At 55.6% G+C, this 25341-nt stretch overlaps 1 protein-coding gene across 7 annotated transcripts in view; it reads left to right on the top strand.

Moving 5' to 3' along the window:
• Positions 1 to 10617, top strand: part of KIAA0513 (KIAA0513 ortholog) — a 28267-nt gene extending 17650 nt beyond the window's left edge. For 6 of the 7 annotated variants that reach the window (XM_042797554.1, XM_042797553.1, XM_042797555.1 and 3 more), the window contains 11 exons: positions 172 to 271; positions 714 to 787; positions 959 to 1029; positions 1588 to 1795; positions 2241 to 2281; positions 2859 to 2937; positions 3287 to 3364; positions 5036 to 5065; positions 7720 to 7800; positions 8104 to 8198; positions 8290 to 10617. In XM_042797554.1, coding sequence (XP_042653488.1) covers positions 172 to 271; positions 714 to 787; positions 959 to 1029; positions 1588 to 1795; positions 2241 to 2281; positions 2859 to 2937; positions 3287 to 3364; positions 5036 to 5065; positions 7720 to 7800; positions 8104 to 8198; positions 8290 to 8339 — 907 coding nt within the window. In that variant the 3' untranslated portion in view covers positions 8340 to 10617. The remainder of the gene's footprint in view (positions 1 to 171; positions 272 to 713; positions 788 to 958; positions 1030 to 1587; positions 1796 to 2240; positions 2282 to 2858; positions 2938 to 3286; positions 3365 to 5035; positions 5066 to 7719; positions 7801 to 8103; positions 8199 to 8289) is intronic. The other variant, XM_042797556.1, reaches the window with a different exon arrangement.
• Positions 10618 to 25341: the final 14724 nt, after the last annotated feature.

The raw sequence follows: 25341 nt of genomic DNA, 5'->3' as shown, positions 1-25341 counted from the left end.
TGCTCCCCTTCCCCTCTTCCTCTGCCTTCCTCCTGGCACTGCAGCACCGGGATGCTGACACCAAGAGGGATGATGTGGAGGACCTGAGCTGCGCTGGCTGAACAAGGGATGCTGCCCACATCCTCAGCTTTAATAGTGTTTTGTTTTTTTTTTTCTTTTTCCCTATTTCAGAGAGGATTTGGACCAAGAAGAGAAGGCCAGGTTTGGTGAGCTCTGCAGCAGCGAGAACGGGAAGGGCAGGGAGTGGTTCGCAAGATATGTGAGCGCCCAGGTAAGGGGAGAGATGGGTGAAGGATTGGTGATCGTGTACTGGGGCTTTAGAGCAGCCTAGGCAGGAGGCTCAGGCCAGGGGAATTTAGCAATACCCCAGAATGGTATTTTTGGAGGGCAGAAACTCAGGGAAAGGGAGGAACTTCAGTACAGGGAGATACAGAAGTGAATAAATGCACCTCGTGGCAGTTAGATACATGCTTGTTGCAACACAGGAGAGAATTCATCAGTTTTGTTTAAAATGAAATCCTGCCAGCGCTCAGAAACATCCTATTCCCTAGAAAAAAAATTCAGAGAGGGAGGCCCGACTGCTTGTGCTCTCTGTCAACCTCCTTGGGGTTGGGGGGGTCCCGGGGCAGGGGTGGAATTGGGGCTGCCCTTGCTGCTTGCAGCAGGCAGCTGCCCCGCAGAGCTGGGCTAAACCCTGGGCTTTGTGCCTCCAGCGCTGCAACTCCAAGTGCGTCTCGGAGCAGACCTTCTACCGCCTGATGCAGTCGTTCGCCCTCGTGTTGTTTGAGTAAGTTGGGGAGGTGGGGGGGGGAGGGAAAGGAAGGGGGAGAATTGGGGCTTTGGTGCCATCACCGAAAGCCCCTGAGGTCGGAGCCACGGCTCGAGGAGGGGCAACGACCGCCAGGCTGCTTGGGCTGCCGTCGCTGGGTGTCTTCACCGAATTGTCCCTCCGTGTCAGGTGTCACCAGATGGATGACTTCAGCCCTGCCAAGAACCTCATGACCATGTGTTTCACCTACTACTATGTGGGTAAGAGGCGCCTGCACCCTCGGGCTTTGCTTGTGGTGGAAACCAGTGGTTGAAGCGTGCACTGTGCACAGGGAGGGTGATGGAGGGGTACCCCGAGCTTGGCTTACTCTGGCTGACACCGATACGGAGTGGAAAAGAGCCTCCAGGCCCCAGAAGCTGTGCAAACCTGCCAGAGACCCTCACTGGGGTGGCAGCTCATGCTGATGCTGGTTTGTCGTTGCTTCTAGCCAGGGATGTCTCTATGTGGCCATTCCCAGATGTTTCCCAACCCTGGGGACGTGATGTGAACGCCCCAGCCCAGAAGCACCTTGGCTCATTGCTTGGTGAGGGTGGTCACTCCTCCACGACGGGGGGGGGTTGGGGGGGGTGGCTGGATTTTCTATCCAAAATGGAAGGAGGATAAAAACCTACAGGAATTGGGATGGGATGGAGTCTGGGCCATTTCCATCTCTGGCTCCTGGTCTCTGTGGTGCATCTTGTAGCTGGGAGAAGGTCCCCCCGGAGCTGACAGCACCCAGGACCATGGAGCCAACTGAGCTCCTAACACGTTGCCTGCAGGCAAGACCCACGCGCTGCCCTTGGAGGCCAAGGAGAAGCCCATGGGCAGCATCGACTCGTACCTGAAGTCGGCGAACAGTTGGCTGGCGGAGAAGAAGGACATCGCAGAGAGGCTGCTGAAAAACACATCGGCCAAGACGGAGAACGTCAAGGGCTTCTTCGGGGGCCTGGAGACCAAACTGAAGGGTCCTACCACCAAAAAGAGCGAGTGGGTACCACTCTGTTGGGTGGGCAATGTGGGCTGATGCTGGTACCGATAATGTGACCAAGCCAGAAACCTCCTGGGTGTAGGGCCACCATGAGCCAGGGGTTATCATGACCATGTAAAAATGGTCTCTAGCCTGGTGCCATGCTTCATGCTTCGGTCATTGGGCATTTCATGGTCTGGGAGTCCCATGTCCCTTGGACGTGGAGATATGTGGTCCCAGGAGACAGTGTTGTTGCTGTGTGGCTTTCTGCATCATCTCTGTACTGGGTCCAACTGGGATGGACATCAGTCTCTTAGCCACCTTCCTGGTCTGGGGGACAGTGGCATAGGAGCAGGGGGCCTTTCAAATGAAGCCGTTCCCCTCACCAGCGGGGCCAGGGCTTTGCCACACGGGCTGTCAGGGGGACAGGCTTTTGGGGAGCTGACACTGATTTCTGTGCCACAGCGAAGGTGAGGACAAACCGAAGGAGAATCTGAAGAAGACAGGTGAGTGGAGTCGGCGTTGCTGAAGTAGGCACGGTCCTACTTGGGAATGATCCCTGGGGAAGGAACGAGGGTTGGAAGTGGTACGAGATGGCCAGCATTGCTGGAGCTGTGGGGTGGGGAGAAGGGCAGGCAGGACCGATGCTGTCTCCTTTGAGTTCCTGGAGAAGTGCTCCAAAGGAGCCTTCACAGCTCCTTGCTTTGGAGAAATCACAGCTCTTGTCCCTCAAGGATCTTCTCCTCGGTGGCACAGGTTGCAGAGGGTTGGGCATCCGCTGCCTCTGAGCTTTCATGTTGCACCAGTCTCCCCCCTGGTAGCTGTGTGTGCTACCAAACCAGCAGTCCAGTCCCTCGAGTATCCTCCTGGGACATCCATGCCATGTCAGAGATAATATCTGCCTGCAAAGGGCGGCCAAAGCTCCTCTTCATGTTGGTGAAGGTGTGTTGGGGATGAGTATTTGGTTTGCCAACCTTGCCATCATGGCTGCTTGGATTACCAAGCTGGCAGGCACAAAGTCTGTGCATGAGTGGGAAGGTGGAAGTCATCCAGACCTTGGCGTGTAACTGTGTGTCCCCACAGTTTCTGTGCAGAGCCCAGAGGAGGAGAAGAAAGGAGAGAAGATCTACCTGTACATGCACCTCAAGCAGCAGCCAATCTGGTAAAGCCTGCCCGGGGCGAGCTGGCTCCTGCCCAGTGTTGGCCTCCCCAGGGAGGGGATTTGTCCTCCTTGCCCAGACATTTTCCAGATGTTCATGAGTGCTTTTAATCTCCTGCTGCCCCTAAAATAGGTGGCCATGGCTTTTGCAAACCCCTTGTGCTAGTGAGGGTGTGTTTTTGCAGCCACGCAAGGAGCTGGTCCAAAGATGGACCAAATCTGCCAGACTTGTTTAGCCCCCTCCTTGAATCACCTCCTGGTCCCTGGGAAGTGGGTGAGCTTGGCCCTGGGAGGACTCAGGGACGGACTGGGGTAACTGGGAGGTCCCCAACGTCTCCTTCCTTCCTTGCAGGCATAACCTGCGGTTTTGGAACGCCGCCTTCTTCGACGCCGTGCACTGCGAGCGCAGGAAGCGGTCCCCCACCACCAGGTAGGACACGACCCCGTGGGAAAAGGAGACACTGTGGCCCCTCCAGCCCCGCCGGCGTTCTGCCCCGCTCCCAACAGCCCTAAGCATTTACCAACCAAGGGGAAATGCTCTGCTTCCCACCCCGATTGCAAATCTGCTGGGCCCACTGGCTTGTGGGGTGGGCGGGTGAGATCTGCGTCCTCGTAGGGAGTTGGGAGCAAGCCTTGCTCGTTTTGCGTTGTTTTTGCAAGTGCAAAGCCCTAGAGGTGTGCCCAGAAAAACCCAGCCAGGGTCCAAGCTGCTTGGTGCTTTTTTTTTGCAAGCAGATTTGGGAAAAGATGCTTGGCTCAGCCCTTCGGGGAGGCGGGGGGGATGCCCTGGGTCCCCGTTGCCCCCAGGAGGGCTGTGGAAGTGCTGCCAGCGCGGCGTGGGGACCGGCCTCGGGGCAGCCAGCAAGGGCGAGGGCTGGAGGCGGCAGCACGGACAGCCCTGAGGGCTGGGAGGGTCGGGATGAACCCTGCAAAGGGAAGGAGGCTGCTTGTTTTGCAGGGTGGCTGTGTGCAGGGAGCGTCTGGGTGCCCCGGGGACCCCACGGGGTGCAAGAGTGGGCGAGTCTCTCGCCAGGCTCGTGCCCATCTCTCGCTCCACTGCGGAGCTGCCGCGAGGGCTGGAGCAATTCGCTCCTCTCTGGGCTGCCGTTCCCCCCCTCCGAAGCCCGACTGTCCCGCCGCGGATCCGGGCAGTGCTCTGATGTTTTGAGCTCACGCTCTGAGATTTTGAGCTCGTTGAGCTCGGAGCATTTGAACAGCCCCTTTTCGGAGCAGTGGCGGCACTTCTTGAAGCAGGCAGCCCTTCTGCACCCTCCCCAAACCCTGAGCTAAGCCACGGCAGCCCTGACTCACCCCACGGGATGTTCTGCCAGGCTCAGCGCACTGATCAATCTCTGCTTTCTCCTTTATTGCTCTTCTTTTTTTTTTCCCCAAGCAAGCCGCTGAAAGAACCTATTGAACAGTAATGTAACCATAAATGCATTTGCTTTGATTAAGCCCCAAATTAGCAGCAGCAAATGTCTCACAAGGACATACGCCACTGGCAGCTGCTCTCTGTTCTGAGTGCCTTTCTCAATTAATCTGATGGCTGAGTCTGCCCCCGCTGCAGAAACAAGCCCGACTAATGAATGAGCTTCGGGAGCTGCAGCCTGGAGTACCCCAAGTATCTCAGGAGGGGTTGGAAAGTGGTGGTGAACCCCCCCCCCTTAGTCCTCTGGAGAGGATAACGGAAGCCACTGGGTGAACTGGGATGCTTCTTGCTGGATTGAGGATTAAAATCCCTGGCAGGAGGAGCTGGTTGGTGAGGGTCGGTGTCCCGTGAGCTGGGTTTGAAACACCAGGGATGGTGCTTGGCCAGGGCAGGAGTCTGGAGGGTCCATGGTGATGGGGCTGTGACCACCTCTGTGGGGTGGCCGGGCTGCATCCTCCCGGGGCACCAGTGAGAGCTGGGGAGGTTTCTTCTCCTCTCGGTGGGGAGGGCAGGGAATGGGGGGAAGGAACCAGAACTAAACTCCTCTTTTTCTCTCTCTTTCCTCTAACAACCTTCTTCCGTCTCTTCTTCTCTCCTTTCCCCTCCATCCCTCTATCTTGCATGATCTTTCACGCACCACTTTTGTCGGCCCTGTTTCTGCTGCCGCTCCAGAGGGAACACTGGGGAGGAAGAGGAGAAGAGGTGTGTCTGTCCCCATACTTCGGTGCATTAGTGTCCAGAGGCCAACGCTCACTTCAGGTCCAAATCCTGCCCTGGGGAGGGGGTGGGTAACGTGTTTGGGGGGGGCTCTGAAAGGCCCTTTCTCCACCGAGGAGGAACAGCTGCTGGAGGTTTGACTTCATGAGCATCTCCCTCTCAACAGGGCCAGAAAGGTTTAAATTGGTTCCTCTTTAATGCAGCTTTTGAAAAAGAAACCTGACCAGTTTCAAGCTGTGATATTTTACTGGGAGACTTGGATGCCCAGCTGCTGGGGAAGCCAAAGACTTGTGCTGGGAACGGTTCCTTGGGCAGGTTTTGGACATGAACTGAGTCTCTTTGTGGAGAAAACGTCCCCCTCTCCTGTCCTTCCTGCTTGCTCCCAGCTTCTGCTGCCACACAGAGGTGCTGAGGATCTTTTACCAGCTGGAAAAGCTGCTCCTTCTATTTTTATTTTTTTTTTTTTTTTTAAACGCACTCCTGTGCTGCCATCCCTCGATAAAAATCAAAACGCAAACAAGGGCTGCACATCACGATTGCGAGCATGTCCTCTGGGCTGCAAAGCTCAAACCCAGCCGCGTCCACCCACGTGCCGAGCTGGGATCGGGGCAGGGGGAGAGCTCTTGCTGGAGCGTGGGATATTCCATCTTGGAGCAAATCACTCCAAGTGACAGCGTTAGCAAGAGGATGAGGGTTCTTTGAAGCTTGCCAGTAAATCTTCCGTGTGGCTAAGGCACGCACGAGCAAATGGATAACTTAAATATTGCTCAGAGCACTGCTCAGGTTGGCTGTGCGGGGTGAAACGCTGTTGCTGAAAGTGATGCCGAGTGGCCGAAGCCACATCTCACCGGCACGGTTCTGGCCAGTGCCCGGCCATGGTGAGGCTTTGCTGGGTACGCCGAAATGCAGGCAAGGTGTCAGCACAGCCCGTGGGGTTACGCACCCCTGTGCCTGCCCCGCCGGGCCGGTATAAAGATCAAAGGGTTTGAGTAGAGCCACATGTGAGCTTTCCCCCTTCCCTGGCGTGTTACTCCCGAATAAGAAGCCAGAAGCATGGTGAATTTTTCTTGGGCACTTTGATAATTTTTTTTCTCCCTCCTTCCTCCCTCAAAAACATAAAAAGGCAGGAAAAAAAATACTTACAAACATGCTTCCTCTCTAAGTGGGCCAGTGAGATCTGTGAAGTTTTGCTTCCAGATTTCAAAGCCCCTTAATTTGATTCTTCTCCTTTTGTTTCAACCTCTGGATTTGGATGTGGTTTTTGTTTGCTATCGTAAGCTTTATCTGGGAGAAATTACACCTTTTTTTAAAATTATTATTATTTTTTTAATTTTTAATCCCTTTAAACATATCCTATAAGTTTCCAGAGCCCTATAAATATAAGCAGCTCAACCCCGGAGACCGAAGGCTCAGCTCAGCAACATTCTCACACCCAGGCTGGGCTGACCTGAGTGAGGACAAGCTCACCTTCGTGGGCTCAGTCTGAGTGAGCATTCACCCTTTTCCAGTTTCAGCAACACCAACATGCTCCGGGGCTGAGCTAATGAATTTACTACGAGACACTTTTCTTCCCAGCCACTGTTTCCACCCGACACAGCTCCTCCATCCCGCTTGGCGTGCCAGCGAGCTGCAAGCGTGCGGGCAGCTCCTGGTGTTCTCCTCTTCCTTCTCCTCCATAGAGCTATTTTTCTTCTACCTATCCCTGTTTTTCCTTGCTTTTCCTCCTCTCATCCTTGGCTGTAACCTCACCTGAGTTTTCGGGAAGGGGCTGGCTTCACCCTGGAGCTGTAGTTTCCCTGGCGTGCATGCACCGAGCTCCCCCTGCCACCACCCGAGTGTTGCGCCACCACCCGAGTGTTGCACCACCACAGTGACATTTTTGTGACACAGGCTTTATTCCCAAGTGGGACACCCGGATGGGGACTCCTGCCACCGCCTTGAGTTGGTCACAAACACCTAGAGCTTAAACACCTCCCCCCCCCATCCTTTAAGGCCACGCTGCAGTTGTATTTGCCGGGGAGCCGGAGCGGAGCTGGGGCATCCTCAGGGCAGTGCTGTGATTTTGGCACTTTAGTCCCCGAGTGGGGCCGTGGGGAGGGGTATGGACCCCCCCCTGGTGCTGTCGGAGGGGGAGGTATGTTTGGGGACCAGCTTGCTCAAGACTCGGGGAGCGGGATCCCCGCTGTAGATGGGGGAGAAGTGCCCGGTAGCCTCCTGGTAGCCCTCCCAGCTCCAGGGGGGGCTTCAGTGGAGTCCTGCCGGGATGGCCATCCCCAAAAGCTGCAAGCCCCCCCTCTTTCCTCGCTCATCCCCCTTGCTGAAGCGATGGCACCGAAAGGTGAGAGGCGCGAGCTCTGCGCTGGAGAGGCCAATGCTATTTCCTAGCTCTTAATCAGGGCCTTCGGGAGAAAGCCAAGGTTGAAGACGACTTTTTCCTGGGGCGTCTCTTGCTTTGCCCCGGGTTGTGGGGATGGATGGAGGTGTGCGAGCTCATCCAGCACGTGCTGGCAGCCGAGGGGCTCTCAGTGCCCTCCTGTCCTCCGGCAGCGTGGCCCAGGGAATTGGGAGGGGGGATGCCAGGCAAGGGGGGGGGGGTTTCCCAGGGTGCCGGCGGAGCCAGACGGGTTTGTGCCTTGCAGGGAGAAGTGGTGCCACATGACGCAGGAGGAGCGCGACGACAGCCTCCGCTTCAACGAGAACATCACCTTCGGGCAGCTGGGGTGAGCAGGGCGAGGGGACCGTCCCTCCGGCAGCCGGGCGCCGTGATGTGTCGAGGGGGACACACCTTAGGGATGTGCCCCCACCGGGGACGTCCCTTATGGTGCAGAGGATGCTCGATGCTTCTCCCCAGGACCTGCTCCTGCCCCTTCAGTTAAAAACCCGGGCACCGCAGGGACCTAGCACGCTCTCCCACAGCCGAGCATCATCCCAGCGCCCAGTACAAGGGGCTGCAGGGAGGAAGAGGAGGGTGGGGGGGAAAGCCTGGCCCTTCCTTCACAAAAAGAGTCCCTGTCCTTCCTCAGCACCTTCATTCACAACATGCTGGCGTTCGGCCTGAACAAGAAGCTCTGCAGCGATTTCCTGAAGAAGCAGGCGACCATCGGCAATTTGGATGAAGGTAGGGGCAAGTTGGGGAGGGGTGTACCCCTTTTGTGGGGTCCCGGGGTGCTTTGGCACCCTCCCAGCACTCTTTTCTCTCTCCTCCACAGAGCAATACAAGCTGCTCAGCGACCACATTGAGCAAATGGCCACTGAATAATCGCCTGGCCGGCACGCTGCGGTGGAGAGACAGCGGCCGGAGAGGGTGGGGAGGAGAGAGGAAACCCACCTCCAGGGCTACCTGAAACTGAAGCTGGGCTACTGAAAAAAATCACACGCAGAAGCTGCAATAAAACCTGCATGATCGTCTATCAAACGTTAGAGCTGCACCAGGGCAGCCTGTAGAAATAGGAGCCAAACAGCTCCCCCCCGTCCCTCGCCAGACCCTCCCACATCTATTTTCGGAGTAGGCAGTCGCAAAAGTGTATTTTGTCAGTTAAAAAAAAAAAAAAAAAAGAACAACAAACAAACAAGAGAAAAGCAAAAAGAGAGCAAGTGGTGCAGCCCCCAGGTGTGTTTATGAGAGCGGGATCGCTGTGTCTCTGGTCCCCCTGTGAGATGCTGCCTGTGATCTTTGGTGTTCCGTAGAGCAAAGGCGGTGGGTGCAGAGCTGCCAAACACACTCGCTGCTCCGGTGCCTTTCCGAGGCTGCCGTGGACAGTGGTAAATCCGGAGGGAGCCGAGGCTGTGAGTCTCCTGCTGCCTTTCCCCACCAGCATCCGCTGGGCATGACGGAGGCTGGAGCTGGACCAGGGACGCGGGAGGTGATGGCAGGGACCACATCCAGCTGCTGGGGCCGCATCCAGCCACGAAAAAAACCCAGCGCCGGGGGAGAGCAGCCGACTCAGCTTCCAGTTTGACCCATCGCCCCCAGCAGTGAGGCTCTGGGTGTTGGCAGCACGCGGGTTTGTCCTGGCAATGCAGGAGCCGGCTGCTGAGGACGATGAGGGGATGCAGAAGCTGATGGGAGGCTCTGGATCAGTGTGGGAAGAGGTCGTGTTGTGTATCCACGGATGTCACCACCGGCCGGGGACATGGGCAGTGCGGGGGGCTTGCTGGGAGCAGAGATGGGGCTGGCAAAATGCTGCTACCTTCCTCGATATAAAGCTTCTTGGGAGCCAGAGGGAAATCTTTCCCTTGGGAAACCTTCCCTGCGCTGCCTGTGTGGTTTTGTACCTCCGGGCAGAGGGAAAACACAGTTTGCTCCATATCATTAACCTGGATCAGCAGGAAAAAAAAGCCATGGCCTTGGGCGGGAGAGGAGACAGGAGCACGGCGTGAAAGCAGCTTGGGAGGAGGTAGCAAAGCAGCGGCGAGGCAGAACCCCCCTGTGCCCACTCCCTGCTGCATCGCCAGCACCGGGGCTGCTGCGGGCTTGAGGCATTTCCCGAAGCCTCCTGGTTTCCCACAGCAGCCGGGATATTAGATTAATCTCCCTCCTTCCCCGGGGCTGCACCTCTGCTTCCTCAGCCCCTTCGCTCCAGCTGATCATCAATCAAACCTGAAATAGCCCTGTCTTAAGTACATCTCCTATTCTGCTCGAGTGACGGCAGCTACCCGGTATGCAGTGTATCTGTTTTTTTTTTTTTTTTCCCCCAAGGACCTTGGCACAGCGTTTGCAGAGAGGCTGGGGACACGGGGACATCGCTGCACCCCTCCTGATCTGATGGGACCTGGTCAGCTCTGCCCATGGGGTCAGAAAACCCCAGCCCCACGGAGCCAAGGGGCCAGCACTCAGTATCCCCCCCCCCCCCCCCCAACATTGTCCTGAAACGTAAGTCCAGGTTTCAAGGGACCATCCGTCTGTTTTTCCCCATGCTGTCAGCTGTAGCCTCCAAGATAAATAGCATAACAGGGTTTTTTCGATGTAGCTCTTAGTTTCTGGTGTCATTTCCTAGCATCAAAATGATACTTTTTCCCTAAGCTGGGCTTCCCTCGCTGCTGGGGCTGGGACTCAGCTCCACGCTGGGTCTCGTAGGAAGGATCGGATCCAGCACTGGCTTTCCCTTTGCCATTCCCAAGCCTGGGCAGAGTTACTGGACAAAGGTTTTTGTTGGGGCGAGGGGCTGCTGGCGGGGACTAATGTTCACTTTGTGCTCTCTGGCATCCCTCACCCCAGCAAAAACCTTTCAGGTGGAAAGGGTGTGCTGGAGCACGAGCATCGGGCATGCCGGAGCATCCCATCCCCGTGGCATCCCCAGATCAGTCTCTACTCGGGTCTTTCGTGAATCCTGCTTTGTTTCTTTATTATTATTTTTTTTCCAACATGAAGAAAAAAGTTCAGTGGTGAAATATATATTATTTGCATGTGTATTTTTCTAAAAAAAATATAAATTAAAATAAAATTTAAAAATGTCCATAAACCCTTCTCAACTCAGACTGCGTGAAAGATGGGGTGAGAGAGAGAGAGAGATTGGAATAAATTGTCTTAAAAATTACTTTCTTGCTCAGCTGTTGTCATGTGTTTTAATCAGATGGATCTTTTCCCCGCTGCCTGCTTGGCCTCCGTGGTCCCTGGTGCCTTCCCCAGCTCAGCCCCCGCCAGCTTCTCCCTTTTGATGACCTACTTTTTTAATAGGGAAAAATTGATGCACCTTTTAAAGAAACGTTAGCATTTGCCCTGGAGCCAGCTAGGCACACAAAAGAGATTTAATTTTTATTTTCTTTTCCCCTGTACGCTCAATCTCTGCTAGTCGCCGCTGATCTGACGGTGGAGCTGGGATCCTGCTCTGGCCTCGGGACATTTGATTTCACTGTATTTAAAAATCAATTACTCAGTATTATCTTATTAAAAAAAGATGTTCCCTTAGATTAATGGGCTGGGAGTGTCATCCTCCACCCAGGCTTCGGAGATCACGTCCCCTCTGGTCTCTGGATGGCCAAGCTGAGCCTGTTCCCTGCCCTGCAGTGCTGGTTTCTCTCTCAGTAGTGCAGGAACAGGGTTTCATGGCCACATTTGTCTTAAAAAGGAGCTTGCCCTGCTTGCTTTTTTTTTAATTACCCTCCTTGAAACACTCCACAGATTCACCATTGGAAGAGGAAAACCCATCAGCCCTGAAGCTTGGATGTTTTACCTGGGGTTTCACATGGATGTGGGCTGACCAGCTATGGAAAACCAGAAGCCAAATGCCCTGGCAGTATTTTTGTTCCCTCCGTCATGATTAATTACATATCGCCTTGCCGTGCCTGATAAGCTTGTGCATATAAGAAAGGAGGTGCTTATTCCTTAGGCATTTGCTCAGAGCTGGGTGCTGCTGATTTTGCTGGCTGGGTTTCCCTTGGCCATTCCCAAACCTGGGCAGAGTTACCAGATAAAGGGTTTTGTCAGGGCAAGGGGCTGCTGGAAGGGACTAACGTGCATGTCCCCTCTGGCATCCCCTCACCCCGGTGAACATTTTTCTGATGGAAAAGACGTGCTGGAACACGAGCATCCTGGAACATCTCATCCCCAAGCACAAGGTGCACTTGCAGAATGGTATGGAGAGGCTATAGGGTCAGCATACATAGCAAGAGGGATTTTTTTTCACCACTTAACTGCCATCTGGGAAGTCTTTGGGCCTCCCCAGAGTGCCAAGGAGCTGTGTCCCTATCCTGCTCGTTGAGCCCATTTAGCCTTTTAATGCCTGAGCAACAAGGTGCATTAAAAGCAGCGAGAGGCAGCTGAGGGATGGCACCCTGTCCAAGAGGGTCTGAGCTGATATCACCCTCATCTCAAATCCCCAAAGGTGAGTTAGATCACCTTTGATTTGGGTAACTGCAGGAGGAGAGCCTGGCAAAGGTAAGAGCAGCACGGGAGGAGGAAGGTGCTGTACATCACGGGTGCAGCCTGTCTCCCCATTCTTCTCTCCCTGTGGGGTATTAATTACACTCTCCATGTTTTAGGAAAGCTGTTAGAGCTCTTGGGTGATGCCACCCACCCATTAAACCCCGGGGTCAGGGGTGGCTTGGTGGCTAGGCCAGCTCTGATCCTTCGAGCCTGAGCACAACAAGCAGCTCTCAGCCCCCTCTCCCTCCCCCGAGGGATAAAAAGAGCGTTTGCTTGCTGGGCTCTGGGGGTTTTACTGCGTCTCTATTAAAGCTGTTAAAAATCTTTCCATTGTAGTAGTGTCTGGGAGTGATAAGTATTCATAACAGAGGGGATTCAAGATGGGTTTGGTTGTAAAAACACCTCTAAGCTGGCTGGATTTATGGCTGTTAAATCATCCCTTTTCTCATCTGCCACAGCCTTTTCAGATGTTCATCACTGAACAACAGCGAAGTTGGGGCCATAATTCGTGCCGCAGTGTGAGGAGCAAGAGGGAGGGGAGTCTTCTCCGTCAGTAACTAGCTCATGATTTATGGGGACCGTCTCTTATTCTTTTTTTTTTTTTTTTTTTTTCTTGAGCAGGAGAGGCTTTGACTCTCACTATCGGCTCTCGCCCGCACGCTGCTGCCAGCTTGCTCGGCCAGCTGGAGCCAGGCGAGGGCTGGTGGATTTAGAGACGTGCTGGAAAGTTTGACAGCAGCGTTTGGGGAATTCGGGGCTGGCCCTTGCCCACAGTGGGCTCCGCAATGCGGGACTGCGCCTCTCGCCATGCTCGGGCTCAGCTTTGGGATTGCACCTCCCCATCCCTCCCTCGCTTTGGGCTGGAAACATGGGAAAATCCCCCCGATGCCCACCTGCAAAGAGCCTGGGTTTAGGCAGAAGGTGAGTTGGGAGGCAAGGTCACCTCGTCTTGCAACAGCAGCATAAAACTTAACCGGAGCTTTACAAGGCGGAGCTGCCTGCCCTCCATTTCCATTGCTCCTCAAAAAAAATAATGGAAATTTATTTTTTTTTTGGGGGGGGGGGGGGGGGGGGGTAAAGCCTCCAGCTTTGCCCAGGTGCTGGCAATCCTCACTCAGCCACAAAGTGTCCAGGATGTGACTGAAGACCAAAGCGAAGCCACCGGGGACCAGTGTCCCCCGTGGGTGCTGGCAGCTATGGCAACACCAGCCCGCTACCCGCCAAGCGGGACCCCGAAACACCTAGCAGCTGCTGTTTTGCCCCCCCCTTTTCTGCCAGGTGCACCCGTAATCGGTTTCGTAGCCCCATCAAGCGTCTGCCAAGTGAACTGCATCCCTGGCTCCCAGCTTTCTGGCCCCTGGGTCAGGCACCGCTTGGCCCCGTGTTGCCCCCCCGGGCGTTTCAGCAAAATATGAGGCTGTTGGTGCCTTCAAAGCCAGGATGTGGCCAGGAAAAAAACCCCGCAGATGCGGCTCCATCTGCTCACCCGTTGGAAAAACCATAGGTATGAAGGGGGGTTTCTGTGCAGGACAGAGCAGGAGTTGATTTGCTGCCAGGGGGACCCCGGCCATCACCCCACTGCGTCCCTCGGTACCCGGACGTGTCACCCTGCGGGCAGCAGCGAGTAAATAGTGAAGGTGAGTGTGAAAAAGGCTGTTTGGGAGGATAACTGAGGGGGGAACACACTGCCCGAGGTGTGGGAATCTGGGGCCTGGGTCTGGGTTTTGCAGGAGACCCACAGAAGTAATGTGGGCTGCAGCATTCCCCTATTTAGATTCTCTGATGTCTAATATGGGGTGGCTCAGCCTTACCTCGGTGCTTTGGGATTCTCCCTCCACTAAATGCTAGGGGTTGCAGGAAGGATAGCTGTTGAAATCCCCTTATGCCTCCCTCCGGACACGGAGCATCTCCAGGAGATGTTTCCTATTGCCCTATGCTAAGTGTCTAAGAAAACACAGGGGACTCATCAGTGTCTTTCCACTGGGATGCAGGGGACATTTAGCTTTTAAGTCTCTAAACTTAGAGAGATGGATCCTACCACTGAAGCATTTGATTTTATCCTTCTCTGAATGATTTACAGCTGAAATTGGAAGATTCCCATGGAGGAACATGACTTTGATTTGTTTTATTGTGGTTCTTCCCCTTCCAGGAGCCTGAGCTTCCCAAATCTGTTTTACGACAGCACGGGGATGCTGCTGGGAGGAGATGCTCTGTGGCTCCTCTTTCGGAAAGGCTCGAAGGCAAGGCTGAGTCACTGTCTGCACAGACAGAGCCGCAGATAGGGCCCTGGACAGTAACGAAACACATCTGTCCTTTGCGGCCGCGTCCCAGATGTGACTCACATCCTCTCGCTCTGCACTTTCAACCCGAGACACAGTGTTCAAGCAAGGTCATTGCAGCTCCTTGGCCGGCCAGGGAGGTGCGTAGTGGTGTCTTGGCTGAATTATTTTCAGCAGGCTTTCACCCGAGCGCTGATTTTCCACTGCTGGTTCCCCAAAGGGCACGGAGCTCAGCTGCAAGCAGTCTTTGCCATGGGCTCAGCCTAACTTGCCCCTCCGCAAGCAAAGCGGGACGTGCCGCTCTGTAAAGGCCAGATAAGCTGGAAAATCCCAGTTCTTCTCTGCCAGCATGCTTTCTCTCCCAGCAGATCCCTCTGGAGCTGGTTGAGCACGATGCCTGAGGATGCTTTCTTGGTGGAGAGGACGCAGTGCTAAAGGGGGGCTGAGCCCACGAGGCAGTTCCCCCCTCTCCCTCTGCCAGCACCACGGCGGGCGCAGCAAATCTCTGGGCCATGCACTGGGGGATTTGCTGGGCCAAGCATCAGCCCAGTCGGTGTGGGTGCTGTTGGGGCTCCTTCGTGGGTCCAGGGGAGTCACCCAGTATAGGGATGGCATCGGGTGGCTGCCGGGCATCGGCGATGCTCATCCTCCTGGGCAAAGCAGAGCATCAGCTTCAGCATTGCTGCTCCTGGTGTTATTTCTGACAGTGCTGTGAAGGCTGTTTGCAGGCTTATTCCAGCCCTGGGGCTTTTCCATGCATTGTGGTTTCCTGCAGGGCCTGGGAAGGAGGATGCATGCAGCACCTGGCTGAGCAGGCTGGCTGGGGGGGGGGGGGAGGGGGGGGCAGGCTCTGGACACCCCACCAGCTGTAAATCCCAGCCCAGATCCAGGGAAGCTCTTGCAAAGGCCTAAAGCCTTGGATGTTTCCTAGCTGGGAATGCAAGTGGAGATTGAAGGGTGATTTTCCCCTTATAAATTGGGGGGGGTGGGGAATGTGTTTTTTTTTCCCTGCAGCACGCTGTGTTTATCCAGCAGCGTACCACGCGGGTGGCAGATCTGCTCAGCTTCATCCCCAAGCTTGTGTTTTATGAGCCGTTCCTGCAGTATTCTGATGAAACAGGACTTTTTTTTTTTTTGGCTGCAGCCACAGGACAGAAACCCTGGGGGGCCAGGTGGGACGTGGGGACTCTCGTGTCACCTATGCACAAGGTCACCTTCTCCAGCCTTTGGTTATTAATCAGAGAAACACCTCCTCCCTGGGGACCAGGCACTCAGAGTGTGAGAACCCCTACAAATAAGAAATCTGGGGATGTGGCACAAAAACCAGAAAAGACTGAGGTCCCCACGGGATTACTGTGGGGCTGGCAGCCAGCAAAGCCGCTTCCTCACTGAAAGGAGGCAAAATTGAGCAGTTTTCCTTGGCTGGCCTCTCCTGCTGCAGCATGTGCTGCTTCCAGGCGGGATGCTTTGACAGGGCAGGGGACAGGAGGGACAAGCAGGGCCCCCACTTGCAGCCCACAGCACTCAGGCAGTGCTGGAAATGGGACTGAATTGACCTTTCCCCATTGCAGCCCCGTGGGGTGGTTGCTTTTGCCCGTGGATTTTGGCATCCAGCCCCTCTTAGTCTCCACAGGGGCTCGCTGGTCCCCGCAGAGGGGATGCTTGGAGAGGAGCTGGTCCCCAAAGCAGGCGAGGAAAGGGATGCTTGAACATGCTTAGCTGGGAGGCCAAGTTTCCCAAGATGGCACTGTGGTGTTTTTTTATAAGCTGTCACTGCCAGCAGAACAGGGGGGAGAAGAATAAAAAAAAAAAAAAAAAAAAATCTCTGGAATAACATGTGCCTGGTGCAACTGCGCAGGGCAAATATTTGACGTGCTGAATAAATGAGCAGGAGGGAGACGTCAGGCTCTTGCACCGGGGAGCTCTGACTCATGTTCCCACAGCAAGCAGCACTTCGGACACCTTCCCTGCAGGCAGCTGCCAAATGTCCCCGTCCCTGGAGCGCTGCATGCAGAGGCGAGCGTGCCCACACCTCCGCTCGAAGCCGGGGACCCTCGCACAGCGCCGGGGGTGCGGTTAATACCCGTGGGGCAGCCTCGTGGGTGCTGGAGAAGGAGCAGCAAAGAGGGGTGTTTGGGAGAGGGATTGGCCCCCACCTCCCCTCCGTTTTTTGGGGATGCTGAGCTCTGATCCGGTTGTCTCCCAGCCGTATTCACACTTAGGATGCTCTTATTGAACAAACAGCCCGGAGATGCTGCAGCCACCTCACTGTCTGCGGGGTGGGCTTCACCTCTTGGGCCTGACTCAGGTTTTTGAGGTGAAAATATTGGACAATTCCCTCCCTCCCAATAAGCATTTTAAATTTGTGCTAAAGCAGCAGCGTTTTTCTGGCCAGTTACTCGCAGTCGCTCGGGTGGAAAGCTCACTCGTGCAGCAAGAGCAGGCGTTTGAGCAGAGCGCTGTGGTTTTTCTGCCCGTCCGATTGCAGCTGTGGGGGAAAAGCGGAAGATCTCGGCCGAGCTCTTATTTCCCATCAGGGCAGCGTTTGTGCACAGCGAGGGGGGGGAGGAATGGCACAACCTGCAATTCAATCTCCAGCACAAAACCCTCCACTTCAGGTACAATACTGCCTGTGTCCTGCTGCAGACAAGCTGTCCTGGCTGGCTGTGGCAGGGACAGCCTGTCCCAGCCTCCTGCTCACGCTGGTGGCACTGCCTGCCTGGAGGAACAGCTTGTGCCTCTGAGGACAGAAAGTATTTTGCGATGTGCTTTGGTTTTGCAGCGTGCGTGCCACTGCGAAATGTTCTCCCCCGCCGACTGCATCCTGAGGTTTGTGGATATGAAAGTCCACATGTCTCTTTCTTCTTTTTAATTGCTATAATTTGTCCGGCTCTTACCCATGGTCAGGAGCAAGGCTTGGCTTTGAGCTCCCTCGGTGGATTTATTTTGGTTTCGATGTTGCGCAAAAAAAAAAAAAAAAAACCAACCCACAAACAAAAAAACAAACAAAAAAAAACAACAAAAACCCCAACCCTTGTGTTGTGCCCTGTACGTGCATCCTGCGCACGGGTAATTTTGCTTGCCGGAGTAATTTCCTTGCCCCCAGTGGGACTTCTCTTGTGAATAAAGCTATGTGGGATCAGAGTCTAAAAACCACAGCCTGGGAAATTTATGCAGAGGAGGGAAGGAGGGAGATTGCTCCTAGCAGGCGAACAGTGGGGCTGATTGCTGTTCTCATTGCAGGCGGAGGGCTGGGCTGGTGCTAATTAGCAGGCGGCTGGATGGAGGGCAGAGTGCGATAGCTCACAAATTGCCTCCGAGCAGAGGTTGATGCCTCCTGCCCTGGACATGGGGGTGGTGGATGCCCCCTGGGGTGGGGGGTTTGGTGCTGGGCTGGCAGCACTTCCCTGTGCCGGTGCTCAGTTGGGGCTCGTGCTCGGCTCCTGCCTCGGTTTTCCAGCATCCTGGAGCTTGGGATGCTTTTTCTTCTCTTGGGTAGGAAGGGGAGCCTGGCTGGGCTGCTGATACCGGTCTCACTGGCAGCAAGTTGGGGCTTTTCCCTTTGCACCGTGCCTGGGATGGAGGAAGAGGATGAAGATGAGGGCTTGGGCAAAAGGTACAAGGTCAGAGAAGGGAATGGTTGAAGAAAACATATCTCTTTGCTTGAATAAGTCTGAAATCTGAAGTATCCAGGGCAAGAAAAAGTCTAAGTGGGTGGTTTTACCTGGGGAGAGCACCAGGCACAGCCTGGGCTGAGCCCTGAGCTGAGCATACAGCAGCACGGACTGGGCGAAGGGACTGGGCTGTGGTGGGACACAGCCCCCCATCCTGCTCCAGCAGCCACAAACGATGCCCCCCCCCCCCATCCCCGGGACACTTCCCAGGAGCTGCTCCCACAGCCGGGCTCATCCTGCACCGTCCATGGCAGCCCCAACCCTGGGGAGCAGGGACTCCGCAGCCCCCCCAGCACAGGGGAGCAGCGTGATGCCCCCCCAGGGCCCCCGTCAGAGCTGCCTGTCCCCACACAGGACCCAGCAGCAGCCCCCCGGGGGGGGGGCCCTGCCAGCATCACCACCCCAGGTGGCCTTGTTTTGCTCAGCGAAGGCGGATGGGAGCCACCATCTTCCGAGCGAAGAGCATTTTTAATCTCCTGCTCCCGCTCCGTGCAATTAACTTGATTCCCTCCCCTCATTTCCTGCAGAGGTTTAATTAAAATGCATTGTTCGCCTCGCCAATTATTTGCTCTGTCCCCCGGATAACCTCTGTGCAGTGACTGGGTTGTTGGGGCTTTTTTTTTTTTTTCACCCTTGCTTTTTTTTTTTTTTTCTTTCTCTCTTTTTTTTTTTTTTTTTTTTTTCGTGCGTGTTGTTTTTCACCCCCCCCCCCCCTTGTTGTTATTGAGGTTTCTCTCTGCTTCCCCCTTGGCAGCTCCTGCAGCGTTTACCTGCCCGGGAGAGCGGGATGGGGGACGTATGCGAAGCACGGCAGCCCTGCACGCACACGGGCGAGCGGGGGGCCACAGCATCCCCACGGTGCCATGGAAGGAGGAGGGGAAAGCACATGAAGCTCCGTGCCCCGAGCAGCTGAAACAACAAGACCTTGTTGACTTGCCTTTGAGTTCCCCAGCCCTCGGCAGCTGCTGCTCCAGCAGGTGATAATTGAAACCGGGAGCGAACCTGGATGGTGTCAGGGGTTGAGATGTAGTTCAGACTTTACCCCCGCTCCCCCCTCTCTGCCTCTTCTCCTGCCACCGCGGCGTAATGATGCTGCTGACCCCGGGGGCTTTGCACGGGGCTGGGGACCCTGGGGAAGATGAGTGGGGGACGCTCAGCTCCGGTCCCCAAGGAGAAAGGTGGTGGGACCGGGAGCTGAGCCACCGCAGCACCGCAAGGTCATACCTCGAGGAGTGATTTTGGAGAAGGGGTGTTCAGCGCTTTCTAAAAATAACCCCCGTGGCAGGACCGAAATAACAAGCTGCTCTCCACCAGCGCCGTGCTTGAACCCGGGCCAAAGCAGCTGCTGCCGGGCCGCCAGCAGCCCCTCGGTGTGCTGCGCAGCTGGTTTTGGCAGGGGGGTGCCCACCAGTAGTTCCCCCCCCCCCCCCAGCAAGGGCTGGGGAAAGGCCAGAAAAGGGGTGAGCATCAGATGCAGGACGGCTTCGAGAGATGCTGCTGGTCAGCCCTAAAATGCAACGTGGGAGCCTGGAGGAAGGGCAGGCGTCTGCTCTTGCAAAAATCCTTTGGAAGTGGGGGCCGCTCCCCCACCATGAGGAGCAGGGCCACAGCCACGTGGTCTCCCCCTTTCCGAATGGGTCCCGTTTGGAGAGCAGGGCCCACGCCTTGTCTGTGTCTGTTGGAAGACACCAACCTCGTGGGGCATCTGCAGGTCATTAGTGTCATCTCACGTGGCAAGGTCTCGTTAACGTGTCCCCACAGGCTCCTCTGCTCCTCTCCCAGCAGTGTTTCCCCTCTCACCTTTCACAGATCCTGTTCCAGCTCTTGGCTTTCCTTGCGGGGGCTCTGGCAAATGTCTTCGTGGTGGTCCCACGAACTGGGATTTACTGCCTCATTGGTTTCAAGGTACGGGATCTGGGCTCGGGGTGTGTTTTGTCATGGTCTGTGCAGCTCCAGGCTGGAAACTCCATCCCCATTCCCTCTGGGGGCTCCCTGGTCTGACAGCCTGAGGGGGATATTTGGGGTTTTTTCATGTGTGAAATCCCAGGTGACGGCATGTGCTGTGTCCTGGTCTGTGATGAGGTGCTGGGAGGTCCATCCCTAATTTACGGGGTGGCATGGCAGTGGCTGGCTCCATCCCGGGATGCCTCATCGCAGGCAGGGCTGGGGCCAAGCGTCTGCCAGGGTCAGGCCCCACGGGAGCTGGGGAAGGAGGTGATTTTGCACCTCTGGAGCATCTGGAGAGGAGCCCAGGCTCTTTGTGCTGCAGTCCCAGGGCAAGCTGGCTCCAAGCCCCCAGCTTCTGCGTTTCCCCGGCTTTTCCCTGGGAGCGGGAGGGGATGGGGAAAGGCAGAGGACAAACTGAAATCTGTCCCTGCTACGAAGCACAGCAGCATCACCTCCAGCTGGGTACCGCGGCGGTGCTGCCCACCCGCGCCGTGATGGGCAAAACCCCCTCTGCTTTCTTTGATTTCAGGCTCAGGACCTGCTTCATGTCACAGCCACCCAGTTGACAGCCTCAGTGGACTGGGAGACGCCACAGGAGAGACCTGTTTTACGAGGCCCCGTGGGTCGCTGAGGCTGGCCGTGCAGACCCCCTCCTTGGCATCTCACGTTTCGGCAGCTCCCAGCGGGGTAAAATTTTGGCTGGCTGAAGCCAGCAGCGGCTTTGGCAGGGAATTTGGGAAGAGAGAAAAATGCCAGCCACCATGCCGTGCCTTTGTGACCAGAGGTACCCGATAATCCCGAATGATGTGGGTGGGTGATGCCATCAGCTCCTGGGTGCTTTTGGGAGACCCCCCAGTACGCTAACGCCACGCTCCTATAAAGCCACACACTTAGAGAAAGGCACAGGAGCCATTTCCCCGCGGAGGACAGGATTGTACCCTCTCCTCGAGGTCGTGTCGCGGCTGCTGGAGCTAATTACTGCTCGGAGACGAGCCGCGGCCCCGGGGTAGTTCTGGGAAATCAGCGCCAGTTCAGTGCTTCATCCTGAGACCAATAGATTAACTTCAGCTTCGCACTCTGCCAACGGCTGGCATGACCCTTGAGGATGGAGCAAATTGAACCCAGCGTGATGTTTCCCCCGCGGGAAAGCCTTGCGCCGGGAGAACTGTCCTGAGCGCCAGCGAGCGGGGCCAAATCCGGCCTCACCGGGGTCTGGACCCGCTGCCACAGCGACTCGTGGTCCTGCTGCTCCTGGGGGTGATGGGGAGCTGCGGCGGTTATTCAATAAATATCTCCCGTGGCCAGCTGGAAGGTTTTTCTTTGCCTGCTGCACAGCATCGTGCTCCCACGCTGTGCTCGCCGCGCGGCGCTGGGCTCTGGCGTAGGACGCTGGATGCGAGTTCGGTGCAGGTGAGCCCTGGCCCAGGGGTTGAGGATGCACAGCAGGGAGGGTGGGAGAGAGAAACTGGGAATAAACCCATCACGGTGCCAGGCTGGTGGGGAGAGTGGGCTTGGCGAGGATGATGAACAGTGAGAAGCTGGAGGGAGGAAGGCCAGGCTGTGTTTTCATGCTCCTTGGGGTGGTTTTGGGAGGTAACGCTGCTCCTCCCACCCACAGGTGATGGGTTTTGTTGGCATTTACAAAAGGTTAATGGGGGGACAGGATTCAACTGCTCGTGGACCTCCCTTCCTTGAGGTTCCAACCCAGCAACCTGGTTGAATCTTGAAGAGCTGTCCTTGATAGATGTAGGTTGAAATTATTCTTAAACAGCGCTGGGATGAGCCGCCCTTGGGGCTTCAGAGCGAGCAACCATCACTCCCGGGGTATTCCCTGGGTGCTGCATACAAGCCCAGCAGTGCTGAGCCCCCCCTTCTTCTCCCACCCGCCTTTCCCAGTCCACTGATGAAACTTGGAGCAGTTTCCAGTCTAATAGCAGCCCCAGAGTGGGAATCCCCATCCCTGCGAGGAGGATAAATCCTCTTTTATCCCCCTGGAAGAGGGCACAGCAATAGCATGGGGACCACAGCCCTGCTCCATGCATCCTCCCTGGGCAGCCTTTGAGAGAAGGATCCGAACCTGCCCCACTTTCCAACTTAAAGCCTGGCCTCAAATTTAGCCTTGGCACCTCCCCAGCCAGACCTACAGGGCTGATTTTGGGAGAGGGAAGAGCCAAGCTCCATGTCACAAGCTGTTGGCATTGAAGTTGGACCAAGCGTGTGTGCAATCCTCATGGGCCAGCGGGGATGTGCCCAACCCCGCTCCACCCAGCCAAGCAGCAGACAGTCTCTCCTGGGACGGTGTGTGCTTCTGAGTGCCCCTCCTTTTGTGTATTTTTTTTTTAATTTTATTTTTTTAGGCTTAAAATCCATACGCCTGGCTGTTACTGCATTTATATGTATGTGCTTTATAATTGAAAACTCTCAGTTGTGCGCTTCTCCCATGCAAAGCAAAGGCTTCAAAGCAGCAGGTGGAAATTGAGCCGATATCTCTGCTGCCAAAGTGAAAATTTGAATGAAAATTTAATTTTTCCTCTGCAAAGCAGGGAACTGGGTTCCTGGGGCCCAGGTCAAAAGCCCATCATGACCTTGCCTTGCAGGGGCTGCAACGCCGTGGGAGCAAGCCCCAGCTCTGCTCCAGGTATGCAGAGATATGGGCGGTGCAGTGAAGGAGAAGGTCTTTCTGGAGCACGTCTTGGCTGTGGAGTTTCAGATGCCGTATAACTTCACAGCAATGTGATTTCCCGATGGGTTTCTGGGTTGAGGAGAGGGGACTGAGCATCTCCCGGGCTTTAAGCATCACCGGTGAGGCTCAGTGCCCTCCTGCTCAGCAGCCTTGGGCCAAGGCATGAGCCCATCGATGGTGTTGAGTGGTGCTCCATGCTCAGCGAGCTCTTGGTGGTTCCAGACATCTAGATGTGCTTCAGCCAGGTGTTTTTCTCTGGCATCGAGCTTCCCTTGATCCTCTTCAGCACGCCGCTCTTCCCTGCGCTCAACCTGGTGGCCCAGGACTTCATGCCGGCCACCGTTGTCACCTGCAGAAGGTAACGGTGAGGTTGGCATTGTGCAGAAGGTAAAACGCTGCCATGAGCATCCGCTTTTGGGCACCCAAAGGCTCCCATGGGGCTGGAAAGGGCTGGTTCCCTCACAGAGAGCATGGGGCAAGAGTTCCCTGTCCCCCTGCCCTCGCTCGGGGGCCCCTTGGCAGGGCATCGATGGCAGCACGGAGGAATGGTGGGCATGGAGGGGAATGAGGAGAAGAAACCTGGCTGTGAACCCGCGGGTGGAGAGATGTTATCTGAGCTCGAACTGGCTGTGCAAAGGAAGAACATTCCGCCCGGAGGGGCTGGGGGCTTGCAGGGGGGGGGGTGCACGGCCCCGTGGGAGCGTTTTCTCGCATCCCACGTGGATTTGATTTCGCAGACCGTGGATTCTTTTCTGTTGAGCAAAGCCTGTGGAGCCGCCTGCGTGAAGGAGCTGCAGGCGGGTTCCTCCTGGATATTATTTTTTGTTTGTTTTTAATCGAAAGACAAAAGGCCGCATGCTGGAGGGAGCCTGCCTTCCCCAGAGCGGCTTTGTCTTACGTCTTCACGGCAAGAGGAGAAAGACGTGAAGGGAGCTGGGCAATCCCTGGCCCACCGATTGCCACCCATCCCTGGGGCCACCGTCCCCCATTCCCATGGGAGAACCAGACCCCACCGAGCACCAGCTGCCCCTTTCCTGGGGACCCAGCTTGAGATGGGGGCGAAGGGGGAGCAGCTGCAGGGCATAGGGTTATGCCACAGGCAGGTGTGCCTATCGCTTGTGCTCTCCTGAGCTTTATTCTTTTATTTTCTTCTTTTTTTTTTTTTTTTTTTTTTTTTTTTTTTTAATCCCCTCAAAACAAAGAAAAAAGGGCAGCTGCACCCGGCGGAGCATCCTGCAGCAGCTTGCGGCCTCCCGGGCTTCGCTCACGCGTCGGGTCTCGGCTTTGCAGGTGATTCCTGCCCCATCCCTTTGCCAAAGCAAACCCTCTCGCTGGCCGGGGGGTTTCCAGGCGGGTCGGGGTGTTTGCTGGAGCAGGGATGTTTTTGGGAGCAGCAGCCAAGCCGAGGAAAGCAGCCCACCCCGTAGTGCCTGGGGCCGCCCAGCAAAGGGGTGGCTGTTTATGGGCTGAAAAAGGAAAATTGTCCAACTGCCGAAATTGGCAGCGAATCCCATGACTATAATAAACAGCTTCCCGGCCAAGGTCCCTGGCTATTTTCTCTCTGTTTTGGCTTGGAGACGAAGATTTATTTTGTTTGCTCCTTGGAATTTTTTTCCCCTCTCTCTTTTTTTTTTTTTTTTTTTTTTTTTGTTCTCTTCCTTGGGGGCATTTAAAGACAACGAAGCCCCCGAGCCCAGGCTGGGGTTGCTGCTGTCCTGCGTGTCTCTGGGTCCATGGAAGTGTCAGTGCCACCCACTGCCCTTGAAGCAGAGCCTTTTGGGATGAATTCCAAGCCCACCCCTTACAGACCTGCAGGGAATTTGTACTCTCCAGATGAGCCTTGACATTTAAAAATAAAATAAAAATTAAAAAAAAAAAAAAAAAAAAAAGCAGGAAAAAACCCACAGGCCTACAGAAAGAGTTTTCCTGGCTGTGGGACCAACCGATAGGGCAGGAGGGTGGATTCTCTGTGCAGCCCTTTCCTTCCCCGTTTTCCCCAGGAAGGTGTGGGCTGCCAAAACCCAGGCTGGGAGCCCCCGCGTTGCTGCGCTGCCCCTGGGTGCCCCTTTTCCCCATCCTGCAGCAGCTCCCCAGCTGCCACACCTCGTTCCCGTGGGATGCAAAGGGCATCAAAGCTGGAGAAATTGTGCATGAGCAACGAGTGCCTGTGCAGCACCTCGGCGGTGCACAGGACCCGCAGCAACCCCATCCCTGTGCTTACAGCAGTCTGGGGCGGCGTGGGTGAGATTTTAGGAGTTAAAAGCCACGTTTCGGGATAGCCCTCGCTCCACGCAACCATCAGGACGAGGGACGACTGTCACCCAAACCCCTCAGGAGCTGGGGCAGGTCCCAGCACGGGGCTCTCCTCGCAGCCAGAGTGGGAGGATGCAGTTTGCAGCTTGTCATGGAAGGGACTTGGCAGAGGCTGCTCCCCTCTGTTTATTGATGTAAAAGCTAGGTTTGCTTTCTTGGAATGACTTTTTCCCCCCTCGGCTAATGGTTCCCATCAGTTTTCCTGCAGCACCACGCCGTTTGCTCTCCAGCCTGGGGAGCAGGATAAGGTCCAGCTGTGTTTTACCTTATACCAAGCCCTCGGGGTGCTGCCAAGGACAGATTCTCACCCGGTGAGCATGAGGGTGGTCACAGCCAGGCAGGGACAGGCCAAAGGCGCTGGGGAAAGCCTGCAAAACAAACAGCTGATTTAACTGCAGCCTCCAGCTTTACTGCCCGAATATTAGCAGCGCATGACTTCAAAGCTGCCCCGGCCGGCTCCCTGGGAAACCTTGCAGCCCTGCAAGGTTTTAATCACACTT

Source organism: Tyto alba, unplaced genomic scaffold, assembly GCF_018691265.1.
Source record: "Tyto alba isolate M040663 unplaced genomic scaffold, T.alba_DEE_v4.0 Super-Scaffold_26, whole genome shotgun sequence".
Classification (NCBI taxonomy): Eukaryota; Metazoa; Chordata; class Aves; order Strigiformes; family Tytonidae; genus Tyto; species Tyto alba.
The sequence above is the reverse complement of the archived record's forward strand: the minus strand, read 5'-3'. Positions and strand labels throughout refer to the sequence as shown.